At 41.5% G+C, this 17721-nt stretch overlaps 1 protein-coding gene across 1 annotated transcript in view; it reads left to right on the forward strand.

Annotated features, from left to right (window-relative positions):
* The window catches only part of myripb (myosin VIIA and Rab interacting protein b), a gene marked incomplete at its 5' end in the record, with an annotated part of 181460 nt that overhangs the window by 134285 nt on the left and 29454 nt on the right, over positions 1-17721 (forward strand). Inside the window, one exon of the mRNA XM_083777794.1 lies at positions 2935-3071. Within this exon, the coding sequence (XP_083633920.1) occupies positions 2935-3071 (137 nt within the window). The remainder of the gene's footprint in view (positions 1-2934; positions 3072-17721) is intronic.

The raw sequence follows: 17721 nt of genomic DNA on the forward strand, positions 1-17721 counted from the left end.
CCTCTGGCTACCCTCCTGCTCTACTCTGTCTAGAGTGGTGGTTCTTGAACATTTTCATGTCAAGGGCCCCCAAATTGATACGGTATACATATTAAGCCGGTAGGGAGAGAGAAAACCTATAATCTGAATAGTCATTCTTATACTATACAGTACATTCTCTCATTGGATTACCTTGTAGAGGTGGTGAAATTGTAGTGAAATTAACCAGTTCACATTCGGTGTCCCTATTTTGGTAGACAAAAGATTTCAAAAATAGCAGACCCACAAGCTCAAGCTTGTAGATTGTCTATTTTTGCTATTTATACGTGGTTAAAGTGTTCCTAATTGTCCTGGGAACCCCTGGAAGGACACTTGGTCTTGGGAGTCCCCAGACCCTACTTTGAGAACCACTGGTCACAGGCAAATTCAAAGGAAAAAAACAGCAGAGGGTGCTGTTTTCCCTTTTTTTGACGATGGGTTCCCAGATTCCACTCAGGCACATACATCCGCTGTCTCTAATGATATTCCCCAGATGTTTCTCACATTCTGTCTTTTCTGTCAAGTCCACAACAAACAGCAAAAAGATGGAGTCATTTATTTGGAGTCGTATACAGTACATCTGTCTGTGTGTATGGTGTGTGTCTTTCTATACAGTATGCGTGTTAACACATGTGGCATTTTGTTGGGCATTGTGTAAATGAGAGGGAGATTCACACAGTCCGTTATGGCATTTATGTAATCGACTGTGCAACGTGGTTGGAATGCAAACGCAAAACAAAAAAACAGTCTCGCGACATGCTTGAGAGAACACACCCATCACACACGTACACACCCGCACGCGCGCACACGCACACGCACACACACACACACACACACACACACACACACACACACACACACTGATCCAAATGGCAGATGACGAGAGAGAAGCTGTTTGATCACATTAACAGCCAATTACAAATCTCAAAGCCTGGGCTGTAAATGGAGCTGTGGCTGTTTCAGTGTTTCTTATAGAGGGACATGGATCTTTAATTAAAATAATGTGCTGCTGTGATATGATGACACAAGGCCCTGCCTTGTTCCCATTTATGATGGGAAAATATTACTTTACAAATTGAGGCATTTAACCAGACACTGTTATCAAGAATGACTTACAAAGATCAGAGTGAATGACAGGAACCCTAGTCTATTGGTCTTCAACAGTTGGTCCTCAGAGTTTCTTTCTACAGGGGGGCTTTGTGTGATTTGGAACTTTTTCTTTTTCTTTTCTTTTTGTATTTTTGTATATATATGTTCTTTCATGAACAACTTGCAGGAAAAAACGAGCAAACCAAATTCAAAGCCAAAGGTCAAGTATTGAGGCTTTAAGCGGTTAAATGTTTTAAAATATACATTATCACCAGGAAGCGACCTCGCATCCGCCTGGGGACAGCAGACTGCTGGGCGAGCGCTGGTGCTTTGGCATGGGGGGGTCAGATCTTAATTTTCGGGTCTGTTGAGAACTCTAGTTTTCGCCGGCTGCCGGGCGCGGCACTAATAACTTTGGGGCAGGCCCGTCTAGGGTTTAAATGGACAGGCATCAGTCAAAAAAGAGACACCGAAGAGGAAGGATGGATGGGGAAGGATCAACATACAGTACTGTATGGAATGTCAGAACAGGTCAGCTCCATATATGGAGATCTAAGGGTTTGAGTTTTGCGGTCAGTAGAGTAGAGTGAGTGAGTGTAAGAGTTGCTGGCCAATATTGATGACATCAGGCACCTTGGACATCTAGGCACCTTGATGTAAAATTGGTTATTTTGTCCAAAATATAAAACAAAAATATATTTGAAAAATGGAAAGGAAATTATACATGATGTGAACATGCATGATACATCATTATCAGACCTTATTTTATCCTTCAACTTATTGTCTATGCCCCAAAATGACTGGATATTGTAAATGTCAAATGTTTAACCATGTAATGATCATATACTTTCTTTTACTTAAGACAAATGTTCAAATATTTTATTTTTTGTAACATTTTGGACAAAATAGCCAATTTCACATTGAGATGCCCAGATGTCCAAGGGGCCCACTTGACCTGTTGACTTGACCAATATGCAAACTGCAACATATCGTATAGTTTTTCAATGCAAATAATCGATTGAGAAGTTGTACAGTCTTGTATTGTTGCAGGCAGAAAAGAGAGCGCTTTTTTTGTGTCTTGGATAAAATGATAAACCTCCTCTGGCATAAGATACTTATGGAGTGTTGACCTGTATGCGAGAGTCATGAAAATATTCTTGAAGATATTGGCTCAATATCAATTAGTAATAGTACTCATCATCATTAGTAATATTTATATGTGCTCTTTCTGTATTGTTGGCTGTTTTCTGTTTTAGTGCTACGGATGGAAACAACCAGGCTAGGAAGGTTGGGTTAATTAAATATGCGCTGTATAAATAAATAAATATCTACAGCTTTTCAGTTCCACAGTTTCTTCAACAGTATTTTTATTTACCAATACAGTATATGAACCCTAGTTCTTGTGCCTCAATTGTTTGTGACACTGCTATCATGTCCCTTTTGTCATTTGCTGTAATTAGATGTTGCTGACATCAACAAACTTTACAGTTTGTTGATGTGTTTAAACAGAGTAAAACTCAGGTTTTACTGAGTCAGAGGTAGATGTTATGTGAACGTGAATGAGACAGGCTTCCCTAAGAAATGAAAGTTGTTCTGTAGTCTATGTTATCTCCTCTTTGCTAATAGAAAGTCATTAAATTAAACCAGATTGATAATGGGTTGGCTCCATTTCAGAGTTACAATCAAGTTACAATCAAATCTGCCACTGGCCTTTTTTCTTCTTCTTTTTTTATTCATCTGTAATTTTTCTCTTTTACATTTTTATGCAATGTTTAATTTGACTTTGTCTCCTTCCTCCTTCCCTCCCCTCCTGTCCTTCTCCTGCAGGGTTTTGAGGGTGCAGTCTCTGGAATGGTACTACAACAATGTGAAGAGTCGCTTCAAGAGGTTCGGCAGCGCTAAGGTCCTGAAGACCCTGTACCGGAAGCACATCATAGAGAGCGGAGCCCTCTCTGATCTCCCAGGTAACTCCCCACTCCTCTGCCTTTCATCGCATCAAACACACATCGGCCTAGCTGGGTGTCTGTGGTTGATTTGAGTTTGTTTTGTGGGTTTCCTTTTATCTTTTGTTTTCAGCATTCAGTCAACATTTTTATTTCTCCTGCTCCACTGTTGCTCCATTAGCAGAGCCAAACGCCATGATAAAATATTATATGCACTCTTGTATTCTCATTCTATAATACATATTGGTAGTTACCGCTGTTTGGTTTGGGCCTATATGTACCAGTGCTGTGCACAGGTTGTTTGGTAACTATCGACCATTATTTGATGACATCGGTTAGTTCAGTCAGACAACTCACGAATAGATTTAACCAATATTTATTATAGAATGAGAATACAAGAGTGCATATAATATTTTATCATGGCGTTTGGCTCTGCTACATTTTTCTCCCTGCTCGGCACAATGAAACACCATCGTTAAACATTAAGGGAGATAGATATACAATTAAACAAAACCATGGGGAACATGTATATATGGGTGGTGGTGGGAGCAAACATCACATAACAGCAACCAGGAACCATAAGCAGAAGGAAGGCAGGAAGAGCATGCAGTCTAGTGAGCTTAAGTAGCCCGCCCAATTGGTCAGCTGACTGCCGCATCAGCGAATGACATGTGGGCCTTGCACACACTGAATACACCCACATAGTAAAGCAGCATATTAACCCCTTGAGTATATGAATGCGCCCTTGAGCACGGCATGAACCCCCTCGAGTATATCTGACTGAACTAACTCCGCAAGCTATGTATCATTTGTCGACATCTGCAGTTATGAAGCCGATGTGGCCCGATCTTTAACCTTTTAAAATCTTTCAAAAATAGCCGATATACAAGCTAGATAAAAAAAAAAATAAAAAAAAAATAGGGGTTTAATGTTCTTATTATATAAGTTAAATAGGCTAGTATTATATTTTTTTGTTTGCTTCTAAGTTTTATATTGTTTATATTGTCAGATTAGAAAATGTTGCTTTAAGAAATATAAATGAAACGTTAACATCAGAGATCAGTGATCTAGGACTCTTCAAAATGGGATCAGCATGGGTCTGGATCTAGGTTCATGTACAGCAGCTCAACTGTGGATTTTCACACAGAGAAAGTGAGCTGCAAAAAGCATTATAAAATCAAAAACACTTATTTTCAGGAATCAAAGCTAATTGTTTGACTACACACCATACTGATTTCCACAGTTACTACTTACTAATGAGTAATTTTCATTGTTTCAGCTCAGTTTGCTGTCAAATCAAGGGTTGTGTAAGCCAGGGGGCAGCAAACGAAACGTACAGAGACAAATGCTGATGATTGCTGATTGCTTATTTGTTCATGTTGCATCATTACCCATTTTCCACACATTATACTACAAAAGTAGTAAATAATAGCCAACCTACAAGTTCACAATGTGTGGCATTGTGCTGCATTGTGAGCTTGTATATCTGCTATTTTAAAATGTTTTGATGTGTGACAATAAGTCTGAAGTGTGTCTGAAGGTTTCATGAATGAATATTGAACCAATGAGAAGTATGAACAAGAGCTTGTGAATAAATAATAACTACATTGGGTCCACTGGAACACAGGTTATTTTTTCCATTTCCTAAAAATTAACTGTTTCGGACATACAAGGTTTCCACCCGGCAGCAACATTGTGGTAGAAAACACTCACGCATGACAATACAGTGAATAATCCATCCACAGGTTTGAGTTGGGGTTTGGAAGAGTAGGCTTACAGCTTCCCTGTAAGCCTACTAGAACAGACATAGTGCCATACAGCTGGGCATGTACAGTAGCACTGTGAATAAGGGGAATAGAAAATTCAATAAAGTGCAAAATAAGTAGTTTTTCACTGCTGTTTCTCAATACTCCCTGAATTGTCCAGAGCTTGAAAAGCCAGCACCACTTTCATGCATGTAGGCTACAATGACTGTGTGACTGCGTGCGTGCTGCCTATGGCGTGTTGGCTCACGGCTGTGTGTCTGCTTGAAGATCATGGTGGTTACATGTCCCAGGTAGCCAACATGCACACTAATCCAACCCGCAGGCTGGGCCACTGTGATTCATCCGTGTCTGTATTTGTGTGCAGCATCAGGGAAGGTTTGATCCTACCGCCTCCAGATGCCACACTTTGGACCTTAGTCTTTAGCTACAGGGCTTTATTACAAGCTCTGGCACACAGTCAAAGTAGGATCTTCTATGCCTCTTATCTCTGAAACTACGAGCGCTGTCCGTGGTTATGATGATCCATCCGAGGTTCGGATGTGATTTGTGATTTTGTATCGCATTGCTCCCGACATTTTAACGTTTCTGGCGAAAGGTAAACAGCATGAGCTCATGCTAACATAAGCCGATCGTTACAATGGCGGCCTCCAAACCGGGAAAGCGGAAATGAAAATGGCCAAATATAGAGAAATATCCCTGACAAGGCTTACCTACACTCGACTGCCACCTATTGTCACAGAATATCGAATAATTGAACATTTCAGGAAAACGTTTTTTCCCACACTAACATCGTACATCACCTAGAGAGGAAATAGGATTCTGTTTTTCTATTATTGTATCAACTCACACAAGCCCCGCAGATTATACTCCCCCAAAATACTACTTCCTCTCTAATATTACAATTTGTATCTATTTGGCCACAGGTCCACATCAGAAAATATCTACTTCCAGGGACCCCGATAAGAGATGATTTTTGTTAAAACATTTCTAAATTCTTCACCATTCTTTGTCAGTTTTTCAAAACTAGCTGTGAATAGCCAAAGTCTAAAATCGGGTTAACGTGGTTAAACTGACTTTGATGCGATATTACTTCATTTTGTTGGGGACACCGTGGAACCCCTTCAAGGACCCCTGGGGGTCCACGGACACACTTTGAGAACCACTGCAGTGGTTCTGCGGTAATATGTGTGTATCATATCAATGTGTGTTGTAGACTCAAATTGTACATTCATGTGTGAAAGATGTGTGGGTTGACACTGCTTGCTCTGTGCATGTGTGGGTGAACATGCATGCACATGCACAATTTATTTATACTCAATCGGTCGGTTGTTGTCGCTTGTACAAGTCAGAGGCTGTTTGATTTATTGACTTGCCAACATCTCTCATCTTGCAAAGTGTGAGTTATGCATGGGTTTTCTCTCTATCCTGACCTTTCTGCTCTTGTGTGTGTGTATGTGTGTGTGTGTGTCCATGCATTTTATTGCTTTGCTATAGCTAAGAGATGCACGTATACGCAAGCACGTGCACGCACATTTGTAATACTGTAACTATCCCAAAAATTGCTGAAAAACATAAACATATTTGATCTTAAAACAACGATTTTAAAAATGTAAACATTTCTGCTCACAAGTACTGTATAGTATAAAAGCACACATGCACACACACACACACACGCGAGCGAGCGCATGCACACACTCAAACCAGCCCTCTCTGTGTCGTATATCAGGCGGAATAGGTTAAGACTGTAAACATGGCCACAGAATGAGCAAAGACAGGACCTGTCAGAAAAGGGGATTGGGCTTTAATTTACTCCAAAGGCCTTGTCTTCAAGAGGACATTTTCCTTTGTAGCGCTTGTGCCTAATTTGTGTATGAAACGGAACACAACTATTAGTTTGACAAAATATACGATGGTGACAGTTTATCCATATAGGTACAACTAAAACCTTTATGACCCCTCGGAGGTCGACCTCGGCTTTAATGAGATTTCACTTCAGGCTCTGAATCACTGCTCCCTAAACTTACAGTGTTTTGCTTGGTCAGCTCAGCTGCAGTTGTGGATAGTAACTTGAGTATATACTGTGCTTAAAGGACAACTTTATTTTTTTTCAACCAAGGTTCATGTTTTAGGTTGTCATTAGATAAAGGTGAGTGTAATTTTTTTTCATTTGCTGCTTTCTTTCGTTTTAGGGATTTTAGCTGTTTTTGACAGGGGGGCGGGGGCATTCGAGCATGGGGCTAAATATGTATTTCTTTACAAAATGTGATAGAGATTTATTTTTTTATTATTTACTCTAGTCCTACTAGACCCCAAGAAATTACATCTGGCCACAAAAGATCACGGGATCTACTGAATGTGTCAAACTGACATTGAGCCTATACACACAGTGTGGCTTCCCCCCAGTAGGCTACCTTCACATTCAGTAGATCCTGTGATCTTTTGTGGCCAGATGTATTTCTTGCGGTCTAGTAGATATATAGTAAATAATAAAAAAATTAATCGCTATAAAGTTTTGTAAAAGAAATTACATATTTTGCCCCATGTTCGAATGCCCCCGCCCAGTCAAAAACAGCTACGATCCCTAAAACGAAAGAAAGCAGCAAATGAAAAAAGTTTAACACTCATATTTTACTTTCTCTAATAACAACCTAAAACATAAACCTTGGTTGGAAAAAACTACAGTTGTCCTTTAAGTACATTTTGGAGTGTCTGTACCTTAGTATTTGTATTGTTGGATACTTACTTGCTGTATAACTTTCACTCCACTACATTTCTAGGAAGAGGAGAAGTATTAACTAGAAAATTCACAATTTAAAAAAATTGCAGAGTGTGGTTGCCGCAGTGGCTTACATATGCCCCTCCCACTAGTATTGCCAGCCAATTACAATTTCAAGTCACGCCTTAGATCATGCGTAAGTAATTCGGAGGGGATTTAACCCCCGAAATTCATGTTTTTGCGACAAACGGTTACATTTCTCGCATTTGCGGCGCCCCCTATGGATGAAAATAGAATTTTACTTTTAGAACTTGGTTGATTGAACCACCCCGGACATGTGATTGAAATGTGGGATGGATTGGACATTCCGTTCGTGATTTATGGCATTTTTTGTGATATAGGCCCCTCCTACTAACTTCGGAAGACGATTACGGCCGAACGATACGCACTTTAAAAATTCTGCAGTTCAGTTTTAATTGGATGGGTCCAGAGATCACGTGTGCCGATTTCTGTGAGATTTGGACAAAATCTGTAGGAGGAAAAGCAAAAAGTGTGTTTTGGACAAAATTCAAAATGGCGGAAAATCTATCATGGCGGAAATGGGCGTGGCGGAGATGCGTCATGACCAAAGGAATCCAGGGAAAAAATAATTTTGATTTTACGACCTACGGTTCAAGAGTTATAAGCCAAAAGGTAAAGTGGGCTGTTATAGCGCCACCATGAGGCCGACCGATAAAATTGTAGGGTTAAATAATTTTAGGGATAATGTTGAATTATCCCTAAAAGTTTTGTAACTATAGTGATTACAGTCTCCGAGGAACAAATACTTGAATGTGAATTTTTGCCTTTTCCCATTCATGTCAATGGGGAAATTTAATTCACTAATAAATTCATATCAATTAAACTATACAACATTTCTCTTAACAAAATACAAGCACACGATTCCCGATTTTTCCGGTCAATTTGACATATGGCTCAAGTGCGTACAGCGTACAGTGTGGGAGGTATAAAGCGTCAAAATAAAGACTACTCCAGTGAAATAATAAAGTGTCACAGTTACAAGAGTCTGGTTGCCCATTCGGGCAACCACACTAATTAACCATAGACATATAAAGTCTCTGGAGCTTATGTGCTCAAGGGAGGGCTTCCTTGCGAAGCCCCGCGGAAGCATGAGTGTGCCTCACAGAGCGCATGTTCGGGTCTGATAAGTCCCGGAAAAGATGAGCTGTGCACAACGTGGCGCAAGCTTGTAGGTCTTGGGAGTTGAGTATACTTTGCCCACCACTGCTGAGGTTTCACTTTAGGCTCTGAATCAAAACAGCTCCCTGTTGAACTTACAGTGTGTGTTTTGCTTGGTCAGCTGTGGGAGCAAAGAGTTTCACATCAACTGCATCAGATAATGATGACAACCCCAGAAATGAAAGACTGGAGGTTTGCATGTACAGTAATGTGTAACCGGCCTCTGGAACATAAAACATCCTCGTATACCTTTCCCCCCTATTATACCGTTGCTGTCGGGCGCAAACATGTCCAAAACTGTTAATTTTCAGTAAATGAGGGGGAAGGGGGGGGGGGGAACCTGTGGTATTTATTATTTAGTAACAAGTTATTTTTAATATTTTGCATTCGTTAAATATTTATAAACCCCACAGGCTGATTTTCAGCCTTGCATCTCTAATTTGGGCATGTCATTGTAGGCAAAATCTTTCCATTTCTTAAAAAAATATATAACCGATCTACTCTTTAACCACTTCAACCCCATATGGTTTAGCTGAGTCCCTCTGAGCTCTATGCTAGTGTATTTTCAGCTTTCTGATATTGTGGGGAAAGCTTTCGCTGAAAATAGCCGCTATAACTCGTCAGCTATTTTCTAACTTTTGCACAACCTTGTGCCTGTCATGGGACAAAGCATAAATATGGCATTTAATTCATGAAATAAAACCACTGAAAAGATTACATTTATAGATACCAGGTTTCTGGCCAACTGTGACAATATATGACGAGCTGTGGGCTCCTTTCATATGTTAGTTAATAGGTTTCATTTATCATCCCCCCAGCGATGCAGTAGCTAGTCAAATCAATTATAGACCAGTGGGAAATCACAGGGCAAGTGACAGTCAGTGAGAGAGATGTGACTCTTTTACATCTATCATGTCCCCGGAGAGAACATAATGACCTTCACACCTAAGTGGAAGCCAACACGAAAGATGGTATTTGTACTTTGTACTTATACGTCCATCATCTCCACTGAAAGCCCAAGAAGCAGCTACCAGTCTACTGTGTGTGTAGAGAGTGACAACTGACTCTGAGAGGCCCTCCTCCGATGGTGGTCTATACAGGGGACATGTGGTGATTATGTGGTCGGCAGTCTGCTCAAGCTCCCCGCATTTGCATGCTCACACTGCTCTGCCATGCCCCACTTTTTCATATAGGCGTACATGTATACGCGGTCCAGAGTCCAGAATGTAATGGTGGAGACGTGTTTCTTACCTCACTGTGTAAAAGATCATGTATTTGTTCCTTGATTGAGCTGCCCCCCCCCCCCCACTTATTCGTCTTCCCTTTCTTTTTATGGACATACTGTAACAAAAACAATTTGTGGTGCAACAGCGTGGTGCATAAAAATTAATTTCGCCGCATTGTTTTACACATGTAAACCTTGTTGCTTCATGTTACAATGAAGTTGATTCATGTTAGACAGATCCTCAGGAATAGAACTAACCATCTCTCACACGCATGCACGTACACACACACACGCACGCACACACACGCACGCACGCACGCACGCGCGCACTAACATTTGTCAAACAGTAAAATGGACAAAGATAAGGTTTCAACCACTGATAGGCATCGCTGAATGCTGTGACACATTTTACAGCAGAAACAGATATAGGACTCACTGAGACGTCGTAACCTAAACGTTTATAGAATGATAGCGTTCACTTTAACACTACATACCTGTTCCTCTTCCATTTATTTATTGATCTTGTAGATCCTGAGAGGTAGATCCTGTAGATCCTTGTAGATTTATGGATCTTGTAGATATCTTGTAGATATTCTAAGCGAAGATATTGAATGTCAAGACAAAAGACACTAGGGGAGCGCAGTGCAGAAACGGGCACGTTTCGTGTTTAAGAGCTCCTTCAGCAGCCATTGCTTCAACATTTTAAATTTAAACCTTTTCACCCTTTTTCCAAAAAATATATGTTAATGACGTTTAGAAGATTTAGAACTCTTCCTGGAGTCTTTATGTGTGCAATATGTGATTTTAGATATTTTAGATTTTAGCAGTGTCCATGATGTCAAATACACTGGTCTCACTTCCTTCCTGGTCTACATCAAGGAAGCTCTGAGAAGGAAGTGAAGTGGTCACGTGACTGGGCTTCGCCATGACACTTTCATGGACACTTTCATTGGAGCCAAACTACCCGGAAGTTTGGCAGAATGCATTGGAGTCAATGAGAGCTCCGTGACCAGCTCATGAACAAACATTATTTATGAACAATTGAGACCTTTTGTAAAGTAATCACTTCTGGAAAATAACAGAAGACATGTAACACATTATTGTCTGCTGTGTTGTTATTCGATGTGTACACTGTGTAATTTTTATAGAGGTATGGTATCTCTATAAAAGTAGCCTACATTTCTTTGTACAAAGTACAAAGTACATATCGCGAGACTTCCCACCGTTTTCTGTCTGGCAGCCAAATATCGCGATACTTCAGAGCCATAAACGATACCTGTTGCTGTTTAGATCCTCAGATAAAATTATATACTGTGCACATCGAAAAGTAAGTGATTAGAAAACAACCTGTGATATGTCTTCTGTTATTTTCCAGAAGTGATTACTGACTCGATTGTTCATGAATAATGTTTGTTATGAGCTGGTCCAGCCGGCTCCATTCACTGCCATGTATTCATTGCACTCCCTGTGTGAGTTTGGCTCCCATGAAAGTGTCCATGAAAGTGTCATGGCGCAGCCCAGTCACGTGACCACTTCCCTTCCTTCTCAGAGCTTCCTTGGTCTACATGTTGTCTAATTAAGACAGCCCTCCCCCTATCCACAAGGAGGAGCAGTGCACCAAAGCATTATGGGAATTGTAGTCCAGGAAGGGAGTGAGCCCAGTGTCTGTGACATCATGGACACTGCTAAAATAAAATAGCCAGGGTTATCTTACACCCGGCACAAGAAGGCGCTAAGGGGGGCATTGCAGTTGTCTACGCTATTTTCAAATTTTTACGTAATATTAAACGACCCCTTAGCTGAGAGAGAGAGAGAGAGAGAGAGATGAAGCAGGGCTATATATCGGGAAAAAACCTCTCATCCAGTAAGAATGACGTGAACCCATTAGCCTCCTGGCTTTATTTATCTGTCTCTACTCCATGGACAGCAGTTAACCGTCGTCAATATCCATAGAGCTCTGACTCAAGGACGCACAAGATTCCAGGCAGCATCTTAAATTGGGGGTTTAAATGAAGAAGAACAGAACTGAGCAAGTGATTATTACCGGTACTGGTACATTGATATGTCAAGATATCTCGCATTTGTCTGACATTAGTAATACACTTTTTGCGGAAAATGTCAATCTCCTCCAATCGACACCATTGCAATGTTCCAGGCGTTCCCCAGCTAAATAAAATGGTATTCATGAACCAATGAATGGACCCTTAAAGGTTTGTAACGCTGACCATGTACAAATGGAACCAAACGGACCCATGAAGGGTCCGTTTGGTTCCATTTGTACACGGTCAGAGTTATGGGGGTCCGTAGTCTATACTGCATACCAAAGTGGGAGTCATTAAAAAAATAAATAAATAAAAGTTTGAGAACCACTGTGTGATAATTTAAAACATTAATATATCCGTGTTTTGGAGCATTGTTGTGGTTGTTGGGTGTGGATATGACTCAGAGCTCAGTGTGTCTGTGGGGATTGAAGGGCAGAATGTTAAACAGGAGCCCATGGCCACTGCTGTCAATGTAACATATTCTGTAGCCTCATGGCAAACCTCCACAGGAGGCCATGTGCAGCGCAATATCAACAACACGCAAAATACATATCGCAAAAAACACAAATATAACCTCCAAGATTTTAACAACTGGCATAGATGATGACTGTGTGTGTGTGTGTGTGTGTGTGTGTGTGTGTGTGTGTGTGTGTGCGCGTGCATGCATGAGTGCACGCTGTGCGTGCGTTGATGTTGATGGAGCAACCATGTGACCTTGGGCAGCTGAACATTGAGCCTGGCTGTACTCTCCGGGGTCAGGAAATGTATTGATCTCCATAAACCATCTGGTTTTATCACGCACACACGCACACACACACACACACACACGCACGCACGCGCACACACACACACACACACACACACACACACACACACACACACACACACACACACACACACACACACACACAGAAATCTCTTTTTTCCTCGTAACATCAATCCAGCCTTCTCAGAACATGCTGCACAGGGTTTATCACACTCAACACGATTCAACACATATATACTGTATAAGGATGTCCCGATACCGTTTCTTTGCTCCCGATTCCGATCATAATGATTTTGAGTATCTGCCCGATACCGATTTTATTTTTTAATGTTGGGGGGGGGAAGACATGCAGTAAAGGCCGTCGGGGGGGGGGGGGGGGGGGGGGGGCGGAAGACATGCAGTAAAGGCCGTCGGGACCCCCAGAACACTGCCAGACTACCAGATTACCAGCCAAGGGGCCTGGACCATTGAGCCATGGCCCAGGCCCCGATCACGTTTTTTAGCTTCCGATCATTTGAAAATTACGTGATCAGCAATAGACATTGTGGGGACAATGTCCTGGTCTTCACAAGACAAATAGTGGTTTTATGGTTACATTTGGGGGAGTTACTGGTATGCTGTGTTCACACTGACAGATACAAAGATACAGTCTACCTTTCATTTCCAATGGGAGCCGGCAACATGACGATACAAAGAAAAAAGATACAAAAGCTAGAACGCTATGAATACATTGAGCTGTCTTCAAGTTCACATACAACAAAGCGACAGATCACCATAGCTTTTGTTTGTTTGTGTCTGCCTGTGTGAATGCAGCATTAGGATTAAAGTTATGAGGCCAAATCCGTTCACAAAACATTACATCCAGATTTGATTGGCCAAATCTGTTCACAAACGTAACAGATTTTGTTGGCCAATCTTTCGTGTGACATTGTCTGACCAATGACCATCACTAGTAAAGTACATCCTCTCATTATTGGACTATTACCCTCTACTGACTAGGCATCCATATCTTGGGCATGTATGGGCAAAGAAAAAAGGCGAAAATGGTTTTTATTTTTAAATAGTGCTGGGGAACCTTCCTGGAACCTCCTCAAGGTCAAGGAAGGACCCATGGCATGGGGTTCACCAGACCCCACTTTGAGAACCACTGGTATAGACGAATTCAGAAACGGGTCTCATGGTCGCAGTATGAGGTATAAAGTACGGCAGCCTTGTGTTCATAAAACAGAAAGATTGGTTATTGGGTAAGACTGACGTTATGTATGTTTCAGGACCTTTCACTGCTTCGTCTCAACCATTACTCAATGGCTCTGGTCTCAGCTACCGCGGTGGATATTTTGACATAAAAAGTGTAAAAACAGTCAATACGATGGCAACAAGGCCCACCAAAATAAAATGTAGTCGACTAAATCAACTGTAGATGTTATGATATTTAGTTGACTAAAACTAGACTAACACTAAAACATTCCAGGTGACTAAAATGTGACTAAAACTAAAATAAAAATTTGCTGCCAAAAACAACACTGCCTTACAGCCCGTAATTGTCTGTACCTACTGTACAGCAACACAGCTCTGGACAGACAGGTAATTCCTAAATAGGAATTATAAAATAGGGATTAGTTGCTAATGGAATCATTGCTTGGCTGCTTGCAAGACAATGATATTCATTTAGCATCACTGCACACATTTTACTACAATGTGTGTGTATTCCTTCAACCTGACATTCCCATTAAACTAGGCTATGTTTAATTTCCATATAGCCTATATACATCCACTTACTTGGAAATGGAAGCTACAATATATTACAGTATGCCTACGCATAAAGTAAAACATCTAACTATGCTCTCATCTCCATCACTGTCCTCCCTTGATAATACACTTCTGCCCAATGCCCACAGGTACAGATAATCCGTCTTTTATTTTTATTATTATAATTGAAAAACAGTTGCTTTATGTTAGCCTATTGCTGCTAGCTCTGACTGACCCTGGCTGAGATGTCTCGAGTTGGTCCCGCCCACGTCAGTAGGTTGTGTCGGTTTAATGTCAAATTATTATTTAGTTTGCTTCAGCGCATCCATTAATTTCTTCACGCCGTCGTAACAACATACACATGTAGGTTACCGCGACTACAATTACATTTTCCATACGATGTTCAGAAGTGATGTTAAGAGAAGATAAAATAAATTCCGCCCACAGAGGTTGTCGTATTTAAAAAATATATATAATGAGGAGGAGGTGCGTCGTTGCGTGCAATATTTATACGTCACACTATCCGTGTTTATTTCATTGGCCCGTTTGACTGTCAAGGGTTCAGCCTCCAGGAAGAAACCCTAAATACAAAGTTATTACACCATTGCACATAAAAACGACTCCAGGGTGTCTAATGAAGTACTGTCACCTCATAAACACAATGAAAAACTGGAAAAATACAAAGATTTTGGCACTCCATCTTTAAATCCTACGCTACGGCCTTGATTCTACATTGTCCTGGACTTGCTGAGTAGAAAATTCCCTATGCTGTTGGGCCTCTCCTCTCCACACCCTCCCAAATGACGGTCCAACCAGGCGAGAACAGTACAACTCCATTTGACACACGGCATGATCCCACTTCTGCCAGTGTGAAACAGCTCTCACACTGATCCTGGAATAGAGTGCCGGTACAATACACATGTACAAAGTGTTCTCCCATCTAGAAGTCAGCCGGGGCTGTGCTGTGACCTGATTGCAATGTCCCCGGTTCCATTCTGCACAGCTTGCCGTGCTGCTCGGCATGTTTAACTCCCCTGGTTCTGCTATGGTGAGTTACAATAGGGTCCAGAGAACAGAACAGCAGGCGACACCGTCTCCTAACAGCCAGGCGCTGAAAACCGCGGAGAAAACTCAGACTTTCTATGTGCACTCATCCTGAACGAGCAGTCTCACTTAGAGGGAGGGAGAGAGAGAGAGAGAGAGAGAGAGAGAGAGATTGTATAACTATCTCTGACAGAAAATGCACAATCTTTTTATAGTTTCACAAGATAGTATTACCCAAAGTGTTAATGTGACACAGCTCTGTTTACACCTTTATTTAATTCCTATTTATATCCAATGTTTATTTGCAAATACGTTGTTTTAGTTTGATTGTCTTGTTCCACTTCTGCTTTGGCAATGTAAACGTACGTTTTCTCATGCCAATAAAGCTCCTTTGAATTGAATTGAATTGAATTGAGAAAGTGATCTCGGTACATAGCCTACAAGCAGAGCAACTATACATTTAAATACATTTGACAAATATATTTTTTTTTAAAACAAAGTGAATGCAAAATATTGAAATACTGCTGTGATTTTTTTTTAATCCCAAGCTAAACCTTCCTATGTGTATTTATGACAGCAGAATTCTTATGGTTGTGTGTATCTTATGTAACACAGCTCTGTTTACACATTTATTTCTTTATTCCCCATCTAATTCCACATATACTGTACCTTGTTTTGTTTTGATTGTCTCACATTTGCTTTGCAATAAAGTCCCTTTGAATTGAACAGAGAGAGATACAGAGAGAGAGAGAGAGAGAGAGACATTGACTGACTGACTGACTGACTGGGGAATTGGACTGGGGAATTGCGTGTTGTGTCTTGACTTGAGACTACAGGCTGGAGATGGCTCTTTGTGTGTTGTCTGCCACAAGAGGGCTTGGGGATGTTGGGAGCGATTACATTTTGACTGAACAGGAAGCCGTTATGGGGCTGAGATGCAGACTGTGGTCGGGGGAATGAGAGGAGAAATGAGCCGGATGTCGGTCCTCTGACTCCAGTGGTCTGTCTGTCTGTCAGCTCTATCCTAGTGGTCTGGCACAGAGTCTTCCTATGTTGCCCGTCTGTCTGTCTGTCTGTCTGTCTGTCTGTCTGTCTGTCTGTCTGTCTGTCTGTCTGTCTGTCTGTCTGTCTGTCTGTCTGTCTGTCTGTCTGTCTGTCTGTCTGTCTGTCTGTCTGTCTGTCTGTCTGTCTGTCTGTCTGTCTGTCTGTCTGTCTGTCTGTCTGTCTGTCTGTCTGTCTGTCTGTCTGTCTGTCTGTCTGTCTGTCTGTCTGTCTGTCTGTCTGTCTGTCTGTCTGTCTGTCTGTCTGTCTGTCTGTCTGTCTGTCTGTCTGTCTGTCTGTCTGTCTGTCTGTCTGTCTGTCTGTCTGTCTGTCTGTCTGTCTGTCTGTCTGTCTGTCTGTCTGTCTGTCTGTCTGTCTGTCCGTCCGTCCGTCCGTCCGTCCGTCCGTCCGTCCGTCCGTCCGTCCGTCCGTCCGTCCGTCCGTCCGTCCGTCCGTCCGTCCGTCCGTCCGTCCGTCCGTCCGTCCGTCCGTCCGTCCGTCCGTCCGTCCGTCCGTCCGTCCGTCCGTCCGTCCGTCTTTATCTTTTTAACTCGTCCGTGGCTTGGTGTTATGGTTTAGCATCTTTGCTTTGACCGTAGGATGACATGAGAAGCACTCAACAGATGGAGAAACATGGGAGAAGCTTCTGGCAGGATGTAATGGCAGCTATAGAGTACATGGTTCTCAAAGTTCTGATTTCTTGCTGTCGCTAACCTTCATTCCTCTCCTATAAAATCAGTTAACCATTTTAAACCTACAGTATACATTCCTAATCCTATATAGGATAATACAAACGTTATTCAATATTAACCACTTTTGCTGGGGACCCCTGGAACTCCTAAGGAGAGAACCACTGTTCTATTTCAGTGACAAATATTCAACACTACTAGCTTTCTTCCCTGCTGTCAATAAATGTTTTTCCAAATATCTATCCTTTAATTTTTCCTATCTTCAGATTTTCCAAGTACAACACCTTAGACTCCATTGGTACCTCATATCCCCTTTTGTAACTGGTTGTGTATCATTTTCCAAAATCTAGTAACTATAACTATAACTAATTACTTTTTTAAAGTAACTTGAACA

This window comes from Protomyctophum parallelum (assembly GCF_964188405.1).
Source record: "Protomyctophum parallelum genome assembly, chromosome: 12".
Classification (NCBI taxonomy): domain Eukaryota; kingdom Metazoa; phylum Chordata; class Actinopteri; order Myctophiformes; family Myctophidae; genus Protomyctophum; species Protomyctophum parallelum.